Below are 18,857 nucleotides of genomic sequence, written 5' to 3' on the forward strand. Positions count from 1 at the left end.
AGCAAGTGAGGACAGGGAGGGCTGACAGAAAAGCCCCTAAGCCTGGGAGAGGGGAGAGAAAACACTAGAGTTAGGAAGTTCCAGGGGCATCTTCATTCTTTTCTCAATGGGAAGCCCCAGCAATTCTCAAAAAATGAGGTCGAAAAGCCCCAATTTGCTAGGATAACTAACAGAAAAGCTGTGAGTTCAATATATTATTTGGAAAAATCTCTGTATAAAATGTAGGGTAATAGAATTTCTCTCAAAATATTTCCTCAAAATTAAAGTAAATAATATTTATCAATAGTATAGGTGCCATGCCAGACTGACAATTTTAGATTTGAAGTATTACAGCATAAAAAGTTCTAACTAAATGCTAAGTCAGAAAAAAGCTCATTGGAATAAAATGTGGGAGTTGTAGAAACACTAGTCTAACTCAGTTTGTTTAAGTTTTACTCATTGAGGATTTATTCATCAAGAAATCATTAACATAGGCCAAGGCCAAGGAAAAGTTAGAAAGCTTAAGATTCTCATTTCATCAGTTACATAAATATTAAACAAACATTGTTTAATTATATTCCTCACCCTGGGGAAGATTGAAACACAGTGCTCTGGCCTGAAATATTGCCCAGTCATATGGAATAGAACTAGGAAGTATTTTAAATGGGAGGACATTATGGTAAATGAGAGCAATCCTATTTTAGTCATCTCTTAATGTGTTTTCTTATAGGAAATACAGTGAATTTCCAAACTAGATACAGGAACTTCAATTATAAATATGTGTTCTAAAGTGATTTTTAAAAATTTATTTGCTGTGTTTGATTATCCACAACAGTCTCCCTTAGTTAACATAGGAAATTTAAAGTTGGTTATAATTTATTATCTATGCACTTGGATTTTATTCAATAGACATATTCAGCATTTATATTTGTAAATGGAATTACTCTGAGTTTTCATGGCTTCTGAATTTTCTGTTTTTGTTTTCCTAGGAACAAAAGGTCTCAGGAAATATGGTCATCATATTAATAACACTGTAAGTCAAAGATAATAAATGATTCTATGAAGTTTTCAGTTATCCAGTTTCATTAATTCGGAACTTCATCATTTAACTTAATCCAATTGGCTTCCTCTTTGTTCAAAAAAAGAAAAAAAAGCCCAAAACAAAAAAGATGCATTATTTCCCAGTGTTAGGCCAGTTTGTCCTCAAATTAAGTAGAATCTCAACATCTTGTTGAGCCAGTTTGTAAATTCCAACTTCATTTAATGCTGCTGTGGCAGGAGGTTGCCCAGAAGTTGACTGCAGGACATCTTTCAGAAGTAGGGCAGAACCAATGTTCAAATTCAAAATAATACAGGCTTCTTTTACACTGTTTAAAAAAAGCAGGAGGGAAATGAGATCTCCATTATCTTTATCATCCACATTATTCTGTAACAATTTCATTTTGAGAAACTAAAGAGCTTCCCTGCACTGCTACCCCATGTACCCTCAATAAAAACTATGTATGGATTTATTATTTGGTTCTTTTAACATATTAGGACTATGTATGTATGCAGACGTTATATTTCATCAGATTACTATAAGGTAATAGCATCACTGTTTTCAGTATGTACCCATTACTTCCCAATATATAATACTTGATATTAACATTCTATTAAGTGTAGCTAAGACTTTAGGTAGATTAGGATATGAGAAAAGAGAATATTAAGGGATGAAGTGAAAGCAGTAGAATGAAGTGAAAGCAGAAGAAAGGCAGAATACTAATACAAAACAACAACAAAAACAGAAAACGAGCTTACTGAAACAAGCAAAAGTTATTTCATTTTATAAATTTAAAAAGAATATTTTATAATCTCAGAAACACTCCATAAACAATTTAAATTTTACATCAATAATTTCTAAAAATACTTCTGAATTCTTATACACATTTACAGTTATACTTAGATCCAAAATTAATATCAAATGTTTAAGAACAAAAATTTTTTTTCAAGCCTGGCTTGTTATTAGATACTAAACATATTTTTAATTTCTTATATTGACTATGGCAGAACTGCACTTGCTTTCATTTTCTATTTACCCAGTAATAAGCAAATCGGAGCGTTAAACCAAATGCTAGAAAACAAAGCCCAACATATGATTTATATCCAGTTCTGGTGAACTTTTTGGGGTCACTAGTCAAATCTTATAAAGGGTGGGATAAAAGTAGGTCTACAGTTGTATATGAAACATATAGTTTATTATTATTATTTATAAATTATTGTATTATTTTCCATACGAACAACTACAACCTACTTTTGCCCCACCCTGTATTATTCTGATACTCAATGAATATTTAAAATTTTTAATTGATGTTATATACATTTAACATCACCGGAACCCTAAAGTTGTTAAAAAAGGAATTAATCTCCTCTAACGATTTGATACATCAAAATCAATTGTTAAATACTGAGCTTACTGTTTAAAGTAATTTTCTGGTCTCTTGCAATAGTGGGAGAACAAAGGGAAAAGATTCCGAGTCATATCAAACTGCAGCTGAGCTGCTCCTCCTTCATTGAAGTGATTAGCAAGAATGATCTGAAACAAAGAATAATTCATATAACAGTTGCCTTTATCATCACAGCCCCAAAATACAGTCTACTCTTTACTTACTTCTTGGTAGATGTATATGTCCAGCTTTTCTACAAGCATTTGCCAGAAAATTTTAAATAAAGAGAAGCAAAGCTGCTGTTCCAATTGAAGTAAACGGTCTCGTAACGTAAGGAGTAAGGGGCAAGCCGAGCTGGACAGGGACATTACTGCCTGCTCAGACTGAGATGGCAAGGACAACCACCTGGAAAAAACAAAAACAGCACTGCCTGTAGCACATTAAATTTTACCATAAAAGTTTTCATCGCTTTGTATTTTTAAAGCTTTAACAAATTATAAATTGGAGGAAGAGCACTGTCCTAAGGCATTTTGGATAAGAAAAAATGTACATCCCAACATTAAAAACTCTCTCAGAAAATAAATATGCCTTTATTTATACTTTAGCTCTCAATTAAATACTCTTTATTTAATGAAGATGACAGATTACAATTTTAAATCCCCAAATAGGACTTACTGAAATAATTATAAGACAGTTAAAATGTGAAACATAAATTTAAGATAACAGGTAATTTTATGCTCTAATTTTCAGCAAAACAGGGACTAATAACAATTCCAAACTGATTGGGACCCTGCTAGGACAAAAAGGCATTGCCTGCTGTCAAGGAGCTCAGTCTGGTGGAGGTAACACGTGTGCACAGGGAGTTACGGCAGGAGAATAAACTGGACAATTATAAGCATGCACAGAGGACTGCAGGAACACTTTACTTAGTAAAATGGGTGACAGGCTAGGCCATTCAACCCATATCAGCTCTCTGTATTTGAAGACACATCTGAAGGTTAAATTATGGTCAGTTTATTCTGATTAAGAATGAATATATTTTACATAGGAACAGTTAACTGAGTTTGGTGTGCAAAAGGCCTAACTCTGTGCTATTTAGATACTTTGAAAATCAGACTGTATATATCACCTTTTAACTTTTACCAAACTGGAGTTGAGAGTTGACTTATAAGAAAATACAGAGGACTTACCTTTCTTTTCTATACAATTTTGCAGCATCTTTAACTTCTCTAAAAACATGGTCTACTTGACGGGTCAACATGTCATGCTTTAAACGCTCTAACAGGTTAATCATGTCATCAAAGACAGAGCTCTCCATAGAGGCTAGCTGTCCCAGCTGCAGTTTACTGAGAGTGTTATTCTCTGCAAAGACCTCCAATGCTGCCTGTTGAAGTTGTAGAAAGAACTGAAAGCAAAAATATATTAACACGTTTATTAAGATACTTTTTGTTAGCCCAGCCGGTGTAGCTAAGTGGTTGAGCATCAATCCATGACCCAGGAAGTCACGGTTCAACTCCTGGTCAGGGCACATGTCCAGGTTTGCACGCTCAATCCCCAATAGGGGGTGTGCAGGAGGCAGCCGATGAATGACTCTCACATCATTGATGTTTTTCTCTCTCTCTCCCTCTCCTTTCCTCTCTCTGAAATCAATAAAAACATATATTTTTTAAAAAGATACTTTTTTTGAGCCCAGCTGGCATGGCTCAGTGGTTGAGCATCGACCTATGATCCAGGAGATCTTGGTTCAGTTCTTGATTAGGGCACATGCCTGGGTTGGGGCTCAATCCCTAGTAGGGGGCCTGCAGGAGGCAGCCAATAACTCATCATTGATGTTTCTATTTCTCTCTCCCCTCTCCCTTCCTCTCTCTGAAATCAATAAAGATATATTTTTTTAAAAGATACTTTAACAGTTCATATATAATTCAGTTGTTTAAAGTATATAGTTCAGTGGCTTTTATTATATTCAGAGTTGCGTATCTCTTACCACAACCAATTTTAGAACATTTTCATTACTCCGAAAAGAAACCCCACTCTCTTAGACATCATCCTCCATCCCTTCCACACTCTTCCTCTCTATGGGTTTGCCTATTCTGGACATTGCATATAAATGGAATCATACAATATGTGGTTCTTTGTGACTAGCTCCTTTCACTGAGTATGTTTTCATTGTTCATGCTGTAACATGTATTAGTACTTTATTTCTTTTTATTGCTAAATAATATTCCATTATACATATATACCACATTTTGATAGACATTTGGATTGTTTCCACTTTTTATCTATTATGAATACTGCTGTGATGAACATTTGTGTACGGGTTTTTGTGTGGACATATGTTTTTACTTCTTTTAGGAGGTATATACCTAAGATTGGAATTGCTGGATCCTATGTTAGTTAATTCTATGTTTAACCATTTGAGAAGCTGCCTAACTATTTTCCATAGTAACTGCACCACATATTTTCCCATCAACTGTGAGGATTCAAATTTCTCCACATCCATGCCAATAACTGTTAAGTCTTTTTTTTTATAGCCATCCTAGTTTGTATGAAGTGGTATACCATTGTGGTTTTTATATGCATTTGCCTGGTAGCTACCAGACTTCTTTAAGTACTTATTTTTTTCTAGATGCATTTAAAGTTGTAGTAAACCTAGCAGATATAAAAATTAAGAACATTAAAATGTCATTTGTACAGTGGTATTTTAGGTAGAGTTAGGATTATTTTTTTCTGCCCTGCACGAAAACAGTGCTGTGGATATTAACAAAGATTCAAAAGAACCTAATGTCCATTAATAGGGGGCTGGGGATGGCCACACTTAGTAACTGTTCAGTGATGGATATGTGAGAGGCCGGCCACCTTGGTATTTCTGCTGAAACTATCAGGAAAGAAGCACTGTCCTTTCGAGATTGCTGATGGACCATGTGGGCCTGGAGCCACCTATGCCCACACTTACCAGAGCGTGTCTGAGTACAAACCCAGAAAACAACTTGAGAGCAGCCATGCCTAATCCTCTGAGTTACACAAAATCCTCATTTCCTCGTTCCACCCACTTCCCACTTAACCCTATGAATCGGGTTCCTGTCACCTACCCCTGAAAACTTCCTAATTCTGAATGGCTGAACATGCTTGGCATAACCTGGCAGTGGACAGAGAGCTATTAGTAGAGAATTGAAATGAATGGAAGGTGAACTCTTGTCCACTTTTCCTTTTTCTTTTTCTAAGTATGTACATACAAGAGCTTTAGTGATGTTTATTTAAAGCATTCAGAGGCTGAAGAACTATGAAGATGATTAAGGGACTTTTTATGTTAAACATAATTTGTACCATAATATACTAGGACACAGAATTCATTCGTGATTTGAAGAGTCAACTCCAAAATTTGGTTCTCTGTTGACAGAAGGACAGTTAATTCAGCATCAGAAAGAAATTTTCAGTGTCAGGTAATTTTCTAAGGATAGGGATAATGGCCAATTTGTCATTGTTAAAGGCTATGGCACTGAATAAAGTAGTTAGTGATGTTCCACAAATATTTCATTGAAGCTAAAAATCTGTCCCTGAATGAGTTTCTTTTTAAATCATCTGGCACAAGAATGAAGAATGATGATTTGTTGCATACTATTGAAAAAGCTAAGCAGAGCCCCGCTGGGCATGGCTCAGCGGTTGAGTATTGACCTAGGATCCAGGAGATCGAGGTTCGATTCCCAGTCAGGGCATATGCCTGGGTTGCAGGCTCGATTCCCAGTCCTGGGCATGCAGGAGGCAGCTGATCAATGACTCTGTCATCACTGATGTTTCTACCTCTCTCTTCCTCTCTCTGAAATTAATAAAGATATATTAAAAAAAAGAAAAAGGAAAAGCTAAGCAGAAAAATGGAGCAGTGTGGGGGCTGAGTGAATAAAGTACTTACTCAAATTAGGAACATGGCACATAAAAGTACACAATGAGTTAATGTATTCTGATTAGGTGACTTTATATAAAGATAAATGCATTGATCATTACACTCTACACTGTATTCATTTTGAAATAATTATTTGAAATAATAATTGTGAAATATTTTCCTTGCTCAGCAGAATGATATACACACAGATTTCAGCTAACGTTTTTGTAGAAAAAGGTTTCAAATAATTATTGTTACAGCCAGAGTCTAGCCTAAAATAAATTATAATTGTGTTTATCAGATTTTTATTTTGTTTATATCTGTTATAAGTGTATTTATTTTTGTTTCCTATTTATTTTGGCTTATTACTCTGTATTTAAGGTAAAACCTTTTTTTTATTTCACAGTAAAGGAATACATTTTTTGTCTGTTTTAGCAGTACATCATAATTTTTCTTCTGTATACAATAAATTATATAATACATTAGCAGTATTCTATAATTTTTGTCATAAATTCATAATTTAAGATACATTCTTGTCATGTTTTCTAGACTTCCTCCCTAATGCAAGTATTAAATATTTTTAAGTGTCTGTGTTTGACTATATGTCATTTCTGCTTTTATTTTGCATTAAGATTTGACAATGTACAGAAATCTTAAATTAATTTACCTTGTCCATCTTTGTGATTCATGTGGGCACACTTAAAAATTACATTTCCCTTAGTATACTGTGAACTTGTCACCAATCCTCAGTTAATCTAATTATTTAACTGATTTTTCAATCCCCTACCTATTACATTTTTAAAGTGGTACTTTTAAGTCTTTAGTTAAAATTATTTTTCCCCACCTTACTGAAAAGCTGCACACAGATATTATTTTAGTTCTCTTTAGTTTTTGGCTAAAACTTGAAACATATCCCCCGATTGTCCTTTTTTCCCAAGCATAAACAACTTTATTTATTCATTTTCTCCTTTCATTTATTTATTTTTTCTTGTTTGATTTCCTTTTTGATCCATTAGTTATTTAGTAGCATGTTATTTAGTCTCCATGTATTTGTGTTTTTCCAGTTTTCTTCCTGTAGTTGATTTCTAGTTTCATACCACTGTGGTGGAAAAAAGATGCTTGATATGATTTCAGTCTTCTTGAATTTATTAAGATTTGTTTTGTGGCCTAACATGTGGTCTATGTTAAAAAATGTTCCATGTGCACTTGAAAAAAAATGTGTATTCCGCAGTTTTTGGATGAAATGTTCTGTATCTATTAAGTCAATCAGGTCTAATGTGACCTTTAAGGCCATTATTTCCTCATTAATTTTCAGTCTGGATGATCTATCCATTGATGTGAAATAGTACTCTGGATTTCTCCCTTTATGTCCATTAACAATTGCTTTATACAGTTACGTGCTCCTATGCTGGCTGTATAGATATTTACAATTGTTATGCCCTCTTCTTGGATTAATTATATTATTTTCTTGTGTTTTTAAAACATTTTTTGTTTTTAAAGTCTATTTTGTCTGATATGAGTATTCCTACCACAGCTTTCTTTTCATTTCTATTTACTTGGACTATCTTTTTCTATCCCTTCACTTTCAATCTACATGCGTCTTTCAATTTGAAGTGAGTCTCTTGTAAGATGAGTCATGTTTTCAAATCCACTCAGCTACCCTGTGTCTTTTTATTGGAGCATTTAATCCATTTACATTTAGAGTAAGTGTTGATAAGTATTGCCATTTTGTTCATTGGTTTTTGGTTGTTTTGTAGTTCTCTGTTCCTTTTTTCTCTTGATGTCTTCCCTTGTGGTTTGCTGTTTTTCTTTAGTTTTTTGTTTGGGTTCCTTTCTCTTTCTTCTTTGTATATTTGTAGGTTTTTGGTTTGTGGTTACAATTAGGTTTACATATGTATATCTATAGCAGTCTTCTTTAATCTGCCAGGAATTTAAGTTCGAATATATTCTATAAGGACAATTTTTACTCCCCCTTCCATGCTTTACGTTATTGATGTTATGTTATAGATCTTTTTGTGTTGTGTATCTCCTAACTACTCATTATAGTTTAAGTTTGATACTTTTTTCTTTTGACCTTTGTAGTACCTTTTCATGTATCTGATATGCTGTATTTATTAAATATTTGGCTTTACTGTGAGATGTTTCTTCCTTTCCCATATTTTCGTATTTCTGGTTATGGCCTTTCCTTTTCTGCTCAAAGACGACCCTTTAATATTTCTTGTAAAGCTGGTAATGGTGATGAACTCCTTTAGTTGTTGTTTGACCGGGAAACTCTTTATCTTTTAAATTCTAAATAATAACCTTGCTGGGTAAATTATTCAAGGTTGTAGGTTCTTTTCTTTCAGCACTTTAAAGGTATCCTGCCACTCTCTTCTGGTCTAGAAAGTTGCTGCTGGAAAATCAGCTCACAGCCTTATAAGGTTTCATTGTTTTTTCCTCTTGCTTCCTTCAAGACTGTCTCTTTAACTTTTGCCATTTTAATTATAATATGTCTTAGTGTGGGCATCTTTGAATTCATCTCATTTGCAACTCTCTGTGCTTCCTGGACCAGGATGTCTGTTTCCTTTTTGAGGTTAGGAAAGTTTTCAGCCATTATTTCTTTAAAGTTTCTGTTCCTTTCTCTTTTTCTTCTACTTCTGGGATCCCTATAACACAAATGTGTGAGTATACTGTTTTTCATTTTACTTTCCTGTCTATTTTCATTTCATGATATAATTATATAATATTCATTATCCTCATTTTAGTTTTTTTTTACCATTTAATGTATATTTTACTGTTTTATGATCATCTTAATTCTCTGTTAATGCTTCCTGTCATGAAACCTATTTCATGGGATAAGCTGGTGAAAACCCAAGCTGATTTTGTACCCACACAAATGATCTTAGAACAGTGATTCCTAACCCAAGGATACCCTGTCCAGGAAGGAGTTCCTGGAAGCCCTCTGAGATCATTTTCATATCTAAAACAGTTATAGGCATTAATCTATGTAAAGTTATAAAGACTAATTAAGTTTCTGGAAGTACATATTGGAAAATCTGGTTAACAAAGCCCTGACAGCCAACATATTCCTTGGATTAATAAGAAAAGTAAAAATAGGATTGGTCGGTGCCAGGGCAGGGAGTCATTATCCAATGCAGCTGGTCCTGTGGTCAGTCATGGGGATGCTGGTCTGGTTTTGTTGCTTTTCTGGGCCTGGAGCTGAAATACAACTGAGGCCTAGATATTATCACTAGGGAGGAAAGGTCGGGGGTCCAAACTGTACTACCAGTGATATGCTAGGGGAGGAAAGGTCACCCTGGGGACAAGGTCCCAAGGGGGGAAAAAAAAGTAAAAATAAATTGCCAATTAATAAACATATTTAGGCAGACCAAGTCTCTCAACACATGGAATCTACATGGAGAAAAGAAAGATAAGTAAAATTCTTGGAGGTAAAAGGCCTTATAGTACTTGTTAACTGGACCCAAGTTTGATATTTATATTTATTTAAAACATACCTCCCAATACTATAATTAGTTAATTTTTTGTATGTGATAATAGTATTGATGTTATATTTTTTTTAAAAAGGAGTTCTTATCTTTTAGAGATATATACTGAAATATATACCAAGAAATATGTCTGAGATTCATTTCAAAATAATCAAATATGGGGGGTAGAGGAGAGGTTTAAATGAAAAAAAACTGGTAAAAGAAGCTGGGTGATAGTTATATGCAGATTCATTTTATTATTCTATTTACTCTTGTATATGTTTGAAAATGAACAAAACATTAAATAATTTTAATGTATGAAATAATTAAAAGTCATAAAAGTTTCTATTTTTGAGAATTTTTCATATTTGTCACATTTTGAGGCATTCAAGAGGTATCAAGTGTTACTGTTTTCCTTAAAGTGCTGTATTTTATTGATTTTGACATTATTCAATCTTTTTCTGAGATGGTAATTACCATACAAATATTTCCCAAATATAAAGTCTAAAGAGAAAAAAGGTTCATTCTATAAAAAACTATTTCATGAAATGTTGGCTCTTTTCCAATGATTAAAATATCAAGATTATTTAATCATTTGAGAGTTGACTGAGAAAAATATGTACTTTAATCACAACTTTTAAGTTTGGCCTAATTGTTATTCTGCCTAATGTGTATTTTTTGCTTGCTATAGAGTCAACATTTCAAAAGGTAAAGTGTTTATACTACTAATGTATTATTTAATATAAAAGCACATTAACTTACAACATTGTCAGCCCAGTCTGCTAGTACTGTTGAGATATAGTTCACGGCATTAAGAATTGCACAGTATCGAAAGCCAAGGGAAGCTCTAGTCTCTTCTTTCATCACCTGAGTCAATCGTATCCTAAAATCATCTACTAAGTCCTTCTGTAACTCCAGGAACTGCAGCTTTCTGGAAGCTGTGGGAAGATTTTTATACCTGTCTGTGGAGAAAGTTAACCAGACATATGAAGGTTTTTGGTAGTTTATATGATATAGTTATAGGTTTTCCCTACTGACATGCTTTGGTGCCTTTGTCAAAAATCAATTGGCCATTCAAGTATGGATCTATTTCTAAACTTTCTAAGGATGTGGGTTTCACAAATATATGTACTTGTCAAAACTCACTGGACTGTATACGTAAAATCTATGTATTTCACTGTATATAAATCATGCCTCAATTTTTTAAAAAGGCATATGATATAATTATATACAAAAACCACTCCATTTCTTCAACAAATAAATGACATATTTTCCAAAGGAAGGAGGAACTAGGATAGGTTAAAATAGATACCTGCTTAAGAATTTACAGGTGAAATGGTAAGATGTCTAAAGTGTTCTTTAAAATACTCCAGGAGCCCAGCGGGTGTTTGAGCATTAACTCATGAACCAAGAGGTCCCCAGTTAGATTTCTGGTCAGGGTACATGCCCGGGTTGTGGGCTCTATCTCCGGTGGAGAGCGTGCAGGAGACAGCCAATCAATGTCTCTCTTCCTCATCAATGTTTCTATCGCTCTATCAGTCTCCCTTTCTCTCTCTAAAATCAATAAGAACGTGTAAAATACTCCAGGAAAAGAAGTTGGGGAGAAAAATATATAATAGAAAAGTAAGGCCCAGCTGGGAGTGGCTCAGAGGTTGAGCATCGACCTATGATCCAGGAGATCTAAGTTCAATTCCCATCAGGACACATGCCCGGGTTGTGGGCTCCATCCCCAGTGGGGGGCGTACAAGAGGCAGCCGATCAATGACTCATCGGTGTTTCTATCTCGCTCTCTCCCTATCCCTTCCTCTCTCTGAAATCAATAAAGATATATATATTTTTAAAAATTGATAATTTTTAAAAATCGTAGTAACAGATACCTGAGGGTTGATTATATTATGCTACTTTTGTGTATGTTTGAAAGTTTTCCTCGGCCCTGGCTGGGTAGCTCAGTTGTTTAGAGAGTGTCGTCCCAATATGCCGAGGTTACAGGTTTGATCCCTGGTCATGGCACATACAAGGATCAACCAATGAATGTAAAAATAAGTGAAACAACAAATCAGTAAATGGTGATTGACAAAAATTTTAAATAGACACAAACTAAATGGCAAGATAATTCATGCTAATATTTCTCTCTTTCTCCCCTACTTTCTTTCTAAAATCAATAAAAAAATATTTTTAAAAAAATTTCTCTTTAAGCCTGGCTGACCTGGCTCAATGGCTGAGCATCAACCATGATCCAGGAGATCTAGGTTCAATTCCCAGTCAGGACACATGCCCGAGTTGCAGGCTCCATCCCCAGTGGGGGGTGTGCAGGAGGCAGCCAATCAATGACACTCTCTTCATTGATGTTTCTATCTCTCTCTCTCCCTCTCCCTTCCGCTCTCTGAAAACAATAAAGATATATATATATATTTTTTAAATTGTCCTTTAAAAAAAAGATTTCCCTAATAAAAAGTTTTTTTAGAAGACATGAATTTTTCAAAAATTTTTGTGTTTTTCATATATTTTTTTTAAATATATCTTTATTGACTTCAGAGAGAGGAAAGGAGAGGGAGAGAGAGAGATAGAAACATCAATGACGAGAGAGTCATTGATCGAGCCGACAACCTGGGCATGTGCCCTGACCGGAAATCGAACCCAGATCACCTGGATCCTAGGTTGACACTCAACCGCTGAGCCACGCCCGGCCGGGCTTCATATTTTTCTTAAGGATATGGGATTATTTACTGACTAGGCTGGAATAACACTTCTTCAGGTTACACAGGCCCAAGAAATGGACAAGACAGAAGAGGATGGTGGTAATGAGGGTTCAGTGGCACCTGGAGAACAAGAGGGCCCGCAGTAGGGCAATGTAGATGGCTACAGACCAACCAGTGCTACAGGCTGCTAGGCTATCCTCTGGCCAGAATATTCTTGCACTATTAGAAGAGTTGCTATTATTACTCCAATTCCTAAAGTTACTTTACTTTACTCTTCCACAATCTTTGACAAATCAAAATAAAAGAAATATTTAAAATTTTGGTTGCCCAGCCGGGCATGGCTCAGCGGTTGAGCAATGACCTAGGATCCAGGCAATCAGGGTTCAATTCCCGGTCAGGGCACATGCCCGGGTTGCAGGCTCGATCAAGGACTCTCTCATCATTGATGTTTCTGTCTCTCCCTCTCCTTTCCTCTCTCTGAAATCAATAAAGATATATTTAAAAATAAATAAATAAATAAAATTTTGGTCAATCACCATTTACTGAAGAGACAAACTGGTAAGGTATATGGTAAGGCAATTCAGGTAATAAAATCAAATTCTCATTTGTTTTTATGTAACAGTTCAAGAATTTCCCCCTCACATTTACCAGTCTTTAAGATCTTACTTAAATTATTAAAAATCTGAAACCTAGGATATTATGCTAGAGTTCTGCCAAAATAGAAACTGAATTTGAAGATCTTACAATAACTACTATGTAATATTAATTTTGTTGAACTACTTGAAAAAGTACCATGGGAAGAGTCAGTACTTTTAAGACAAGTTTTATCTTAAAAGACTTATACTTACCAGTTATAACTAAGAGTAGTGTCATAAAAGTTTCTGCACAGTCTGGAACTTTCATCTCATCCACATCAGTGATATCCTTATATTGGGATATCCAGGCAGCTTCTGATGAAAGCATTGAGTCCATTTTTTGAAGAGCAACTGATAATGCAAAGAAAGGATTATGTCAAGTAATTACAGTCATTTCTAATTTTTCAGTTCATAATTTTTTAGGAATGATGACTTTTCTATAATAAATCCACAGTCTCTTACTACTTGCACTGTATTTAGCATCCTCTATTTTTTTTTTAAATATCTTTATTGATTTCAGAGCAAGAAAGGGAGAGGGAGAGAGAGAGAGAAACATCAATGATGAGAGAGTCATTGGCTCCCTCCTGCACTGCCCCACTAGGATCGAGTCCACAACCTGGGCATGTGCGCTAACTGAGAATTGAACCTTGATCTCCTGGATCATAGGTTGATGCTCAACCACTGAGCCACACCGGCCAGGCAACATGCTTTATTTTAAGGTTAAACAACATACTTCTTCCCGCCAACCCTACCCCAAATCTTCAAAGTATAGATATACTGACTAGATAAGCTACAATCAAAATGCTTCTACCAAGAGCAGAATTACTGTATGTAAAAATCTATAAAACAGTTAACTATATATATACTGGCTTTACTATTACACTGTAGAAACACATAGAGTACAATTACAGGAAAAACTATTATTTGATGAGAAGGAAAGAAAATGACCTCTGAAGGGAACTTGGTAAACCCTGACCAAGAAATGCTTATATGGGAAAAACACCAAAAATTAATATGCACAAAAAGACATCTTTCCCCACCCTATCGCCACATGAACACTTACATTTTCTCTCCACAGTCAACCACCTCTGAAAACAAGTTTCCTCTGACAGAATATGCATACAGTTTGCAAAAGTGCCAGGATAGCCATGAACACTATGTAGCTCCCTTTCAAACAATAGCACCTCATCCACCAAATGACAGAAGAGATTGTCATCATAGAGCAGACAAGGAATATCAGCTGCCAACTTCTCCAGAACCAGCATCATAAGGCCCCGAGAAAATTCAAGCTAAAAGAAATACATAAGGAAGCATAAGGTAATATACATGACAAGTTATTCATGGACACTCTAACACTGGAATACTTAGGACTGAGTCTCTTACCCTTGCATTTACTGAAGAGGATACTTTGTCTAATATCGGCTGAATCTTCTCCTCCAGAAACTCTGTGTGGTTCCCAATCCACATAAGCACCTGAGTCAAGTACCATTCAGGCTAAAGAAGGAGATAAAATAGTTTGACTTCTTTAGTCATTCCAACTAAAAGTTACAGTTAAATGGCTCCATTTCATTGTATAAACACAACACTTAGAAAAAGTAGTTGAAAATTCCTATATGTAAGAGCACAATTTCTACTCTGAACTTTTAACTCCTGGAAAGCTTAAATCAAATGTTTCGTAATGTACTCCCAACAAATTCCAATAATGTGGCTTATGTCAATAAACTCCTAAATTTACAATGCCATGTATATTTAAAACCTAGCATTTACAAATATATAAAATGATGAGTGTTACAAAGAACTGATGACCTTTAAATTGTTTCTTTTTAAACATTATTTTCTTCTGCTTTTTCTTTTCAAAAGGTAAATTACCAAAAAATTGTCCATGCCTTAAAACAAGTATTCTTATAGAAAAGGAAATGTAAGTATGTAGCATTTTAAATTGTACCTAGAGATGATTACATAAACCTGCCAAGTTTTGCTAGACAGGGATTCAACATTTAATAAATAGTAAATCCCTGTTTTGTGCTAGATGTCAGAAATACAAAAATGAGTAAAAGGCAATCTCTTATCTCAGGAGCTGCATAGTTTAGGCTTGATGTCAGAGTACTAGGACCACTAGAACCACACTTTAAAAAGCAGGCAACAGCCCTGGCCAGTGGCTCAATGGTTAGAGCTTCGGGCCTGTGCCCAGACGGGTGGAGGGTTTGATTCCCAGTCAAGGGCACATATCTGGTTAGCAGGCCTCAGTTGGGGCCCATGAGAGAGGCCACCAATCGGTGTGTGTCTCTCACATCAGTGTTTCTCTCTCCTCCCCCTTCCCTTCCACTCTCTAAAAAAAAAATCAATGGAAAAAAATATCCTCAGGTAAGAATTAACAACAAAAAAAGCAGCCAACATAACTCACAATTTCTTAACTCAAATTATTACTACCTCTCTACAGCTTTAGGCTTACTGCTTTGTCTCACTACTTACTAATTCGTTCTACTCTTCTTTCCACCAACACCCCATCTAAAAGAGGAAGAAACCCATGAAGTACTAAAGACCAAGCTGAACTTAAGAACCAGAAATCCACTCCCACTCTACTCCTTCCTTTGAAAACTTAATTGCCTACCCCTTGATTCCTTAAAAATTCTATAAAGCCTTTAAACTCATTTATATATGGTACATACAAAACCTGGGGTAATCTGGTATTTAGTAACATTTAATGCAAAACACAAGTATAAACAAGGTAGTATCCACCCTTTAGCAACACACAAGTTGATAATTGTCAACAAATTCAAATCAAATTTCATTGAAAACAAATGCCTATGACTTTTTTCAGGTCAAATTAAAGAAAAATTTCACCAATATGCCCAATATACATGGGTGTAGTTCCTCAACTAAAATGTTGGTGATAATTTCTTCAAGCCATTGCCATCATTTATCCCCATACTCTCTTGCACAGTTACGAATCATTTTAGCAGCAGCACCTCTTTTCAAGAGCTAATACTCTACTATCTTTTGACTTTCACTTCTCTTTGTAAACCCAAAGGAGCAATTTACATGTGGACCCAGTTGTAAAAAGTGCCACAGCAAATGCTAGAGCACACCCAAGGGAAAGTTTGAGAAACTAGTTAGATGATGTGATAACGAGTGAGATGATTCCTACAATATATCAATACAAGTCCCAAAATATATCTATAAAGGGCAGTGACAGAACAGGAATTTACCTCTTTAGAGAAAAAACAGAAATGTGAATAGAATCAGATTTTAACTTAAACCAGGAGAAGTATAGAAACTCTTAGCATTTGCTATTAATAAAAGCCAAGGACAAAAGTTGGCAAAGCACACCTTGCTTATAACATTAGTCTGTCGGTTCCCTCTGAAGTGATACCTGAACCGCTTCTGAAGGGGACTCAGCATAATCTGGATGGGAAGGATGACAGAAGAGGATGCAGGAAGAGAGTATTTTTCTGGAAGTTGTTCTGGCTCAGTTAGTAATTCATCTCTGACATAGTCAAGTCAAGGAAAAAGAATCAAAAGCACACACATACGTATGAATGTATATACACACACATACATTTTTCCATCAGAGATATAAAATACTAAGTAAAAATTATAATACTAATAATATGTAATCTACCTATACATTCTTAGTAAAAAAGTACATGAAAAATATTATTAGAATTAATCTGTCTTTCCTAAAATAAAAAATAGTAAGAAAACACATCCAAGTGATCATTTTATTAAATTAACACTAAGTTAATAGGTTTCCTCCCAATTGCCCATTTTTTCTATTGTCCCTAGAGATTGTGTGAGTCAAACTTGGGTCAGTCATGTATTTCAGGCTGACCCTCGCCCTCCCACCCATTTGCAGTTCACTATGAAAGATAACAACCCACCACTCCATGAGCATATACAGATCACGTCCAAACCAGTACTACCACCTGGCTTGTCCACTTTCAAAAGTTTTACACTCTAGCCACAAATCTACCATAAAAAAAATAAATTTTAGTAAGTTTTAACTCCAACAAAGATACGAGGTTTGTAGTTTCAGAAGCTGACAAAATAGTGTCTCCAGGTTACTATATATCTCAGGAGCACTGGCTGGTCGACTTAAGCCAACAGTTTGAGACTGAGGGGGTGCGATGAATGGCCAATGAAGCTGTGCTAAAATTTCCTCAAAATCACTGTAACAGAGAAGTAACACACGTATTTCAGTAAAATACAATGATCACCAAATACCTATTTGAAAGCAATTACCATAAAATGAGTAAATTCCCTACCTTGTAAGCCTGTCCTTGAGAATTTTATGCCAGAATTTAACAGTGGCTCTCATGAAACCAAGAAGATGAGTACAAGATGATTCCTTAAGCTTGATGTCAAGTTCTGCCATAGACACCAGAGTAGAGGCTGCTTCAGGGACATTATTGGTCATCAGATATTGCTGAATGTTATCACTGCAAAACGAGGCAAAGCAAACTTTAAAGACAGTTCAGAATAATTCCAAATGCAGAAAAACTACTTCTCCCTCCTGTTTTACATAAAATTAATCCAAGGAAGAAAGAAGCACCACACTGAAGTGGCTTTTTAACCTGATACTCACGTCTCTGGGAGTCTGAAGTCTTCAAATTCAGCAGCCTTCTAAGAATGGCAGCCCACCTTCCTACACCTCTTCCTTCCCACTCCTCCCAACACAAGAGATTTGTCCTGGGTCACATTCCCTCAGGCACTGCTCATTTCTGATAAATCTGCCTTTTACAGAAGTCTTTAGTATCTTAATCCAAGGGAAGAATGTGGGTGGCATCTGGGAGGGTCAAATATGGTAGTCTTCCATTTTTACCTACTTGGCCCAGCTGAACTTGATTATAGGGAACTTGATTATAGGCACCTTAGAGACCAGGCCTTTCAAGTTACTGTTAGCAAAGTTCCTGATAAAATTTAAGGTAAGCTCTACAACAAGGGTTGCAAACTCAAATGCCTACAAAGGCCTAACAGGGAAAGTAAATTTAAAAGAGCAAAGTGGGCCCTCGCCGGTTTCGCTCAGTGGTTAGAGCATCAGCCCTTGAACTGAAGGGTCTCGGGTTCGATTCCAGTCAAGGGCATGTACCTCAGTTGCAGGCTTGATCCCTGGCCCTGGTCGGGGTGCATGCAGGAGGCAACCAATCAATGTGCCTCTCACACATCGATATTTTTTTCCCTCTCTTTCTCTGCCACGCTCTCTGAAAAGCAATGGAAAAAATATCCTCCCCTGAGGATAAAAAAAAAAAAGTAAAGCCAGTGGGGAGTAGAGCATCCTAAGGCTCCAGTCAATTGTTGTCACACTAAAGTATGGGTCTAATGTGGCCAAATCTTAAAATTTTTCTAGAGAGGAAGGAAAATAAGATTTTCATGTAAGCTCCCACCAGGTGGCTCAGTTGGTAGGAGTGTCGTCCTATACACCAAAAAAGGTTGTGGGTTTGATTCCTGATCAGGGCACGTACCTAGGTTGTAGGTTCAGTCCCCAGTAGGGGCATGTGTGGGAGGCAACCAATTGATGTTTCTCTCTCTCTTTTTTTCTTTCTTTCTCTCTCTCTCTCTCCCTTTCTTTCTCTCTCTCCCTTTCTTTCTTCCTTCCTTCCTTCCTTCCTTCCTTCCTTCCTTCCTTCCTTCCTTCCTTCCTTCCTTCCTTCCTTCTCTCTCTCTCTCTCTCTCTCTCTCTCTTTCTTTCTTTCTTTCTTTTTCTTTCTTCCCCCTTCCTCTCTCTCCCCCTTCCTCTTTCCCTAAAATCAACTTAAAACACATACACACACACAAACATA

The 18,857-nt window shown here is 35.8% G+C and overlaps 2 protein-coding genes across 4 annotated transcripts in view; one reads left to right on the plus strand and one right to left on the minus strand.

The window, feature by feature from the left end:
- The window catches only part of EFCAB10 (EF-hand calcium binding domain 10), a 36,492-nt gene that overhangs the window by 9,552 nt on the left and 8,083 nt on the right, over positions 1-18,857 (plus strand). The window contains exon 4 of one of the 2 annotated variants that reach the window (XM_016204761.2): positions 969-1,046. The exons of the other annotated variant lie outside the window; for it this stretch is intronic. Within the exon in view, the coding sequence (XP_016060247.1) occupies positions 969-1,005 (37 nt within the window). The 3' untranslated portion in view covers positions 1,006-1,046. Of the gene's footprint in view, positions 1-968; positions 1,047-18,857 lie in introns of those variants that run through there. 2 annotated transcript variants of the gene reach the window in all.
- RINT1 (RAD50 interactor 1) overlaps positions 771-18,857 on the minus strand; it is a 29,796-nt gene continuing 11,709 nt past the window's right edge. For both annotated transcript variants that reach the window (XM_016204758.2, XM_087821099.1), the window contains 11 exons: positions 17,343-17,516; positions 17,097-17,246; positions 16,408-16,564; positions 14,461-14,571; positions 14,141-14,366; positions 13,291-13,428; positions 10,506-10,705; positions 3,593-3,807; positions 2,627-2,807; positions 2,433-2,551; positions 771-1,346 (listed from right to left, as the gene is read on the minus strand). In XM_016204758.2, the coding sequence (XP_016060244.2) occupies positions 1,154-1,346; positions 2,433-2,551; positions 2,627-2,807; positions 3,593-3,807; positions 10,506-10,705; positions 13,291-13,428; positions 14,141-14,366; positions 14,461-14,571; positions 16,408-16,564; positions 17,097-17,246; positions 17,343-17,516 (1,864 nt within the window). In that variant the 3' untranslated portion in view covers positions 771-1,153. The remainder of the gene's footprint in view (positions 1,347-2,432; positions 2,552-2,626; positions 2,808-3,592; positions 3,808-10,505; positions 10,706-13,290; positions 13,429-14,140; positions 14,367-14,460; positions 14,572-16,407; positions 16,565-17,096; positions 17,247-17,342; positions 17,517-18,857) is intronic.

Source organism: Miniopterus natalensis, chromosome 10 (assembly GCF_054644295.1).
Source record: "Miniopterus natalensis isolate mMinNat1 chromosome 10, mMinNat1.hap1, whole genome shotgun sequence".
In the NCBI taxonomy this organism is placed as follows: Eukaryota; Metazoa; Chordata; class Mammalia; order Chiroptera; family Miniopteridae; genus Miniopterus; species Miniopterus natalensis.